At 40.5% G+C, this 8,320-nt stretch overlaps 1 protein-coding gene across 3 annotated transcripts in view; it reads right to left on the reverse strand.

The window, feature by feature from the left end:
- LOC116083725 (zinc finger protein 420-like) overlaps positions 1-6,355 on the reverse strand; it is a 36,789-nt gene extending 30,434 nt beyond the window's left edge. For 2 of the 3 annotated variants that reach the window (XM_031360492.1, XM_031360493.1), the window contains exons 1-3: positions 6,196-6,304; positions 1,217-1,343; positions 642-737 (exon numbers count right to left, since the gene is read on the reverse strand). In XM_031360492.1, the coding sequence (XP_031216352.1) occupies positions 642-737; positions 1,217-1,343; positions 6,196-6,201 (229 nt within the window). In that variant the 5' untranslated portion in view covers positions 6,202-6,304. Of the gene's footprint in view, positions 1-641; positions 738-1,216; positions 1,344-6,195 lie in introns of all 3 variants that reach the window. The other variant, XM_031360490.1, reaches the window with a different exon arrangement.
- Between the last annotated feature and the right edge of the window lie 1,965 nt (positions 6,356-8,320).

Raw genomic sequence — 8,320 nt, forward strand, 5'->3', positions numbered from 1 at the left:
AAAAAAAAAAAAAAAAAACAACAACAACAACAACAACAACAAAAAACCCAAAAAAACTGCAAAATAAAAAAGAGATTCGTGAACCCATAAAATTCTGAAGACTACTCTAGTGATCTATTCAAAAATATGTTTCTAGATGTGTAGTATTGGCTTAGGATGTTATAGCGACAAAAGGAATGCATTTTAAATTGTCACTGAGCATGTTGTAGAAAAAAGTGACTAGAATATAGCACAATCATTCATAGCTTGATGAGAAACGTATAATTTACAAGGATGTACATGACATGGAAGAAATTCATGTTTAAAGTTATGCACTTATAGATCTTCTGAAATGTGTGGGAATTTCCAGAGGTGTAGGAAACAGTAAAAAGTCAGTCACAATGTAGACTCAGAAAAATGAAGAACTCTCTCAACTCATGGTAAACACAAGCCGAGCTCCCTGGAGGGACAAACCAAGCTTAGATACTTAAAGCACCATAGTGAGCTGGCGGATGTCCTTCTGTGACAGCAAAGGACATAAAAGGAGATCCTTACATATGACATCCACCAGAGCTTGTTGTCTCCATGCTCAGAAGAAAGCTGGCTTTCTGCCGGATCTCTAATCTCCCACTCTGCCCTCTGACCCCCTAATCCCTACACACCTGGGTGCATGGTGGCAGCTGCTGGTCTCTTCACAACTGAAGGCTCTTGTCTTTGCTCCAGAAATGTGACCAGGTATGGCTTACAGGACGCAAGACCTGTTTGTGGAAAAAGGCAACAGCAATGTCTGTGTGTTCTCCTGGGAATTAACATCCTACTCCATTATTAATCTTCTAAGAAAAGATGAAGAACTGTAGAAAATTAGTTCATTAAATGTTTCCTGGGAAGCACATGTAGACTATGTAGGTGGAGTCTATAATCCGAAGATCCTTAGCTTCCTTACAAAGTAAACGTGAAAGCTAAAGGACGAAGCATTACTTTAACATGTATGCACCATGCCTCATGCTACTGGGTTTATAGAATTATAACCAGAATGATGGATATATATTTCAAAATCCAAACAAAAGTCATATAAAAACACAAGAAGAAATACAATAAAATATTTCTTAGACTATCAGCAAAAGCAGGTATATTAAAGTCACTGCTGCATGGCACAAATCCCCATGGGATGTTCTACCAAGGGAGGAATTGCATGTTGGTGGTGAGATACGAGTTCCTTTATGGAAGGGAGACTCACCTAGGAACACAAGGTGGCTGTAATTCTCCAACATCACATCCCTGTATAGATTCCACTGAGCAAGGTCCAGACATTCCCACTCCTCTGCAGAGAAATCAATGGCCACATCCCTGAATGACAGCATTTCCTAAAAAAAAAAAAAAAATAAACGAATATTATACTTATCAATTAAAACCATAATAATAACATAAACAGCAGGATCATGTGTTGTGAACACAATTCCAGGTTTTGCACAAGATAAGGGGAGAGCTAGAATATTTCTGCTACAAGTGAGTAACATTCCTAAGATACTTCTGATGTGGTCTATGATCTCACCCCTGACCCATCTCCATGGATAGAGAATGGAGAGATCCTATTATCTCTCCTATTTTACTTCTAAGAAAGATAAAAAGGCAATGAATGTATTTACAGAAACATATGCATTTGTCTTATGTTTTATCTTTTATACACCCCACATACGTACACTTTTCATAGGAGAAAGTTACGATAAGAGAGAAGGTACTTACCAACATTTAATATGCACAATCATGAATACAAAATGCAATGAAAATGTAGACTCTGATGTATTAGCTCTGGCAGAGGTCTAGATTTTTTAATTTGTACAGAATTCAATAGTGATGATAATGCCAGAGCACCAAGAAACATGACATGGAGCAGCCAAGAGGTAGAGCAGTAAAGGAAGAACTCACAGACTAAACAGAGTAACAAATATTTTAACAAATCATAAATTAATAAGTGCAGCAATAACATTTGGAGATTTAAAATACACTAGACAACACTAACTTTTTCACCACTGTTGAGGTTTGGTCTGCTGTTATATGTTGTAATGCTAAATGCAAGCCCAAGTCCTGGTTGCTCCAGAGACAAAAAAGTACAAACACAGACCCAAGTGGTGCTATGTGACCTTGCCCCAAGTTATTTCTGATTGATGAATAATGATGTCAACAGCCAATAGCTGGGCAGAAAAGACAGGTGTGGTTTAGGGTTCCCAGGCTTGGGGTCTGAGGAGAACCATGAGGGGAGAGAGAAGAAGGTAGAGGAGAAGGCATCATGGGGTAAGAATCCTAAAATAATGGCCATGTGGTTTGGCTAACTGGAGTTGTGAGCAGCCCAGACAAAATATGGCAAATTATATAATGGGATTATTTGCTGGGAAATAAACAAAACAGCACAGAGGATAGACACTTGCCCAGCTCTTGTGCTGAGTAAGGCTTATTATACATATAAAGGTTGTGTGTGTCTTTATTATGGAACTGAATAGTCAAAGGTGGGGTATAAGCCCCAGATTGGAATTACATTTTTTTACAACACACCTCCCCTTTCATTTTTAGGAAGCTATCTGTGCATTTGCTACAATCCTACAGCAGGCTTTGAGCTCATGAAACCTGTTCCTTGGTAAGCAGTGGTCAAGAATTATAATTTGTGATGCGATTTGCTATTTTCTCTTATTTCAACATTTTCTACACTTTAGTGTTATTTCTCTTCTTATCACATAGAATTCTCAAAATGATCTATGACAGCAATGATAACAATTTGCCTTTCTGTGATTAAATATCAAAAATATGAGAAATGTACATTTTAATAGATTATTTTGTAATTATTGTTACTGACGTACTTTGCAGTCTTCATTCATACCAGTTTCATATGCTCATCTAGTCAAACACCTTCCCATCCTCCACCCCTGCTTACAATGTCCAAAATCATGTTTTCCAGCACCTGGAATCCACTCCATTAGGGTCACCTACAGCCATCATTCTGGGTCAACGATCCATTAGCTTCTGCTTCCTGTCTAACCTCCCTAGAGCATATATTCATCGGTGTCTCCTCAGGCTTCTCTTCCAACTGACATTGACCCACACTAAGTGTATCACATAGCAACCATTTTTGGTTTTAGTCAACATACTTTGCAATATTACGACTCAGAGTATGGAACTAGAACCCTGAAATGGATATGGCAGACGACATGTTATATTTTCATGAGAAGCATTGACTGTAAATTTATTTAGACTATTACTTCTAATATCAATGTCAGATGCCTCCTCATTCTATATGATAGATGTCTAAGTATGTCTATATATAACATTTAAAATATTCAGTACACTGTTGTTGCATGTTCCTAATGAAATACTAAGTGCAGTCCGTCATATAAACAGTTGGAACTCAAACTCTTACCCATATGGTCTTTATATACATAAATATTATGTATAAAAATTTTATGTACCTAAAAGAGAACAATTAAATACAGTCTTTGAAAGAGTCTGCTAGACACATATAATGTCTCAACTCACAATTCACCACTGCATTTGAAAACAGCTTTGGAAGGGCTCACTGACAGAAATAGTTACAACAGAAATGGAGACAATGCTGATGTACTGCTCATTCTTATTCCTTGTATATATTTTTACCTCCTATTTATATCTTTCTCAAGACTCAAATTTCTTTTTCTATTGCCTCTCTCCATGGCCTCTGACATATATCAGAGCAACCACCAGTAACCAAATGTCATTACTCAGTACAACTTCCCTTCAGCATTTTCCAAGAATGACATGTCTAACACAAGGTTACTACATGAGAAAAACAAACAAAAAACAAAAACATTAGTTCCTTCCCTCAGATGGTCACTCAGAAAGAGTCTGTAAAGAAAGGGGTCAGGAATGGACACCATGAAATATTAAACTCCTCCCCAAAAAGGAGAAAGAAATCTCAATTTAGCAGTTTGGTTTTGTGGCTGGATGGGACACCTGCGAAGGTCAGTGGAGGATGTGGCTGTCATTATCCATGTGTGGAACTGGAATTCTGTTCAGACTAAATGTAAAGAAGCATTTTGCACACAGTTGAACCTGTGGGGTAAGGACTAAGAGGGGAATGTACATCATAAAGGCTGCATCAGTTAGGGATTAAAGAGGGAAAAGGTGAATGGCTCAAGAAGTCCTAGATTAAATGGTTAAGGAGCACAAATGGGAAGAATTCCAGGAAAACCAGAAGAAACATCAAGAGGTCCTGATAGAAACTAATACAAACAAATAATCAAAGAAAATGAACATTCCCTGCAAATGTGGAGAAATATTCACGCAAGATGAAGAGTAAAATCGTCCCTCACATAAATGCAAACGATTATCTAATCACCAAAATGTAATGCCTTTAACAGAAGCAAGTTAGTGGGAGATTTTTAAAGTACACATCAAATACAGTCAATAGACTTTCTCAAGTACATGTTTTAAATGTCAGCCAGTGTCAATTAGACGGATTTTTGTCAGGCTGGTGCTAAGCTCAGTGACGGGAGGCATCAGAAGTAGTTAGTTATATCCATGAACTGCTTTTTACACAGAACCTTACTTAGCATAACTTCGTCTTGAATAATCTATAATATGGAAGATGATCTTGAAGTCCTAATCCTGTCTTCATTTAACAATGCAGAGATGACAAGGATGCACCAAGAATATGCTTCACTTTTGGTTTGTTTTGGTTTCTTTCAATCACAGGTATGTTTATATACCGGAAGGGTCTGTAAATTACAGGAGAGTATGCCTCTGCTTCACGCCTACTTCTCAGGAAACCACTTTTGGTGCACAAAGTAATGTACTCTTCCCACTCTAGATAATGGAAAACCCAATGCTGTTCTTGTCCTGTAGGCCAGTGACATTAACTAGGAAGTGTCTGTATTTTACATAACAGTTACATAGTCTACAGAAATACTCATACTGAAGATGGTTTAAAGCCCATGCTCCTAAGGAATAATAGGCTTTAATGCCACACAAACACTTGATTTGACTTAAAGTGTTGTGAACTACGAAACTCTACAAGAGGCAGGCCAAGGTGTCTCTGAGGTACAAATCAAGGGACCCTAACTGAGCAAAAGCTCTTCAAATTCACCTTTCAATCTTTCTGACACTGTATAAATATGTTTGTAGGTAAATAAACTGGCAAATGTTTCCAGAAGACTGTTCAGGGTGCATCAGGGAACCTGGATGCCACATTCAGGGACAGTGACAGAGTAGCTGTTAAGACAGGTTAGATGCTGCAGTGTGTCCAGAGATAGAAGAAAAGTTCACGATTAAAGAGCAATGTAAACACTGTTAGGAATGCAGTAGGGACACTCAAGTCCTTTCCTGAAATCACTAATAACCTCATGGCCAGCTCTCTGTTCCCATCAACCCCTCATTTGTTTCTGAAATGGAATCCAAGCTTCTGACATCAATCTCTGACATAACTGGATAAGGTATTTTTCTAGTATTTTACTCTGCAATGGAGGATCAATAATTGCTTGAATTATGCAAAGCTCAAACCTTCTCCTTGAGAACATTATACTGTCTCTACATGTGAGTGTTAAGACTGAAGATTCAGATCACGAAGGTGGCCATTAAATATTCCCATCCAAAACAACACACCCAAAATCTAATAATTTATTCCAAAGAAAATGGTACTTACATCCTATACACCAATCTCCCTAGCAGAACTCCGTCCCTGGAAACTAAACTAGGAGCATCTATCATTTCAAACCAAGAGTATTAGGCCGGCCATAAATAAGAGGTGCCAGATCTCCACTCGATCTTAAAGTCCTGAGAAATCTGACCACAGCCAAGTGAAAGTGGGTCAGCTAGTACCAACAGACTTCTTGAGGCAAGCTGGAATGTGGGCTCTTATAATACCTCTGGTGCAAGCAGTGAGCCGGCACACCCTGCGGGGGTGGGGGGCAATACTGAATCTTCCATCATTCTATATTTCTGTGCAACAGATCCAGATCTCCCACCCCAGAAGTGTATACAGCCGCGTCCTAACAAAGCTTTCACTCACAGCGCCACCCCCATACTGTTCTCCCCACCCAGATTTGCATCCAGGCTCAGTGGCCCAGCTCAAGTCAGCAGCACAGCATTTCCAACTCGGCTTTTCCTTGCCTCTGGTCCACCTCGGCTCCGCTCCCTCCAAGCCGGACCACTCCCCTGCACATTCCCTCAGGCTGCACTGCGCCCTGGACCAACCTCCATGTCAGAGATCCAACCGAGAGCGAGGAGCAGGACACAGCACCGCTAACTTAGGGGAAAAAAAAAAAAAACGTCTGCAGACGGGATGCGGAAGTGCGGTTCGCGGAGCGACTGCTTGTGACGTCACAGAGGCACGACTACATTTCCCAGAGTTCTGTGTTCTCCCTACTGACTGCGGAGGAGGGTGGAAAAGAAGGAGCCATGTCAGCACTGGAACGAGCGCCCATAGACAGGCAGCTTTAAAAGTCCCAGTTGAAAACTGGACGCGCTTGAACATCAGTTGAGGCTTTGATAGGAAAGTTTATATTAGTTGTATCTGGTCAAACTGTCCTTTAAAACTCGTCTACTAATTATAAATTTGGAATCCCCACGGAAAGTTGGCAACCATTTAATTGTACTTGAGGCTATGAAGCGCTCACAAAAAGGGACCTAGTAAGACTGCACTCCGGAAGACCCAACAAGCAGCTAAAAGAGTCAGATGCAGATATTTGCACCCAACCAACGGACAGTAGCAGCTGACCCCTGTTGAATTAGGGAAGGCTGAAAGAAGCTAAGGACAATCCTGTAGGAGGACCAGCAGTCTCAATTAATCTGGAACCCCTCTACCTCTCAAACACTGGACCACCAAACAGGCAGCATACACCAGCTCATATAAGGCCCCCACTACACATACAACAGAGGATTGCCGGCTTTGGGTTCAATTAGAGAAGATGCACCTAACCCTCAAGAGACTGGAGGTCCCAGGGAGTTTAGAGCTCAGGGAGCGGTGGGCAGGAGGTATGGGATGTGGAACAATCGGAGTGTGGACGGGGCTGGGAGGATAAAATATGGAGAATAAATAAATAAATAAATAAATTTTAGAAAAATAACGAAACAAGAGGCTAAAGTGGGAGTGAGTGCTATTAAAGATGCTGTTTGACAACAACTTTGGAGTTGCAAGTCTTTCATCCAGTTTAAAGTGAAAGGATTACAAATCCAAGGCGGCCTAGGCAATTTACAAAGGCCTTGTCTCAAAATACAAAGTACAAAACTAGTAAAGGGAGCTATCTTGGGGTAAAACACGTGCCTAGAATGAAGGAAGCCTTAATTTAATGCCCAACTTGTAAATAAATACTCCATTTTTCCATGTGTGCTGACAAGCCTTGTGAGCCATACATACATACATTCATACATACATACATTAGACTCCACAGCTGAAAAAAAAAAATGCTTTCCTGGCTGGGCGGTGGTGGCGCACACCTTTAATCCCAGCACTTGGGAGGCAAAGACAGGCGGATTTCTGAGTTCGAGGCCAGTCTGGTCTACAGAGTGAGTTCCAGGACAGCCAAGGCTACACAGAGAAACCCTGTCTCGAAAACAAACAAACAAACAAACAAACAAAAAATGCTTTCCTGTGAACACTGGAATCCATACAGTGAAGGAGGTACGTCAGAGACATAGACTTTTTTTTTTTTTAAATCACTGAACGTGGTTATAAGTACCACCCTTACATTTACATGTGAAGACTTCTCAGAATCCATCAGTGGAACCTTCATCTGTCCCTTGCTTATACATTCACTCGTTAATTCGTATAAGAAATTTAATTGTATGAGAACTGTACCAGAACATCACCCACTTCTCCCTGGTTCACCAAAGAGAAGTACCTACCAGCAGGTGGTCTCTGAGTCTGTGAGTATCTCCTGTGCCTCTCTCCAAAGGAGGGCACAGCCCTTAGCATTGTACCGACTTCTGGTCGGTCCATCATCCCTTGTAGAATTTCTCTCTGCATTAGGAATGGGGTATCTGATTAATCTTCTTCTATCTTCTCTGACGCTGAAATTGCTCCTGTGTGGCAGAATTTTGAAAGTCGGGTATCAGAAATATAATAAAATATAAACAAGGGATATTAGTCTTGTTTAATGGAAGAGGCACCATAAGGTTATGAGACCTCCCCTCTTGTCTCCGGAATATTTATTCTTGTCTAGTCATGCCTTTGAGCAAAAACTTCACGTGATGGATAGTATTTCACAAAGTGTTGCAGCATTTTCTCTGTCCAATTACATTAGAACAGTGACAGGCCTGTGATTGGACAGGGATAGGGAGGTGGAGCTAGAAGTTTGGGAGTGAGAGAGGTTGCGGGGGG

This window comes from Mastomys coucha, unplaced genomic scaffold, assembly GCF_008632895.1.
Source record: "Mastomys coucha isolate ucsf_1 unplaced genomic scaffold, UCSF_Mcou_1 pScaffold8, whole genome shotgun sequence".
Taxonomy (NCBI): Eukaryota; Metazoa; Chordata; class Mammalia; order Rodentia; family Muridae; genus Mastomys; species Mastomys coucha.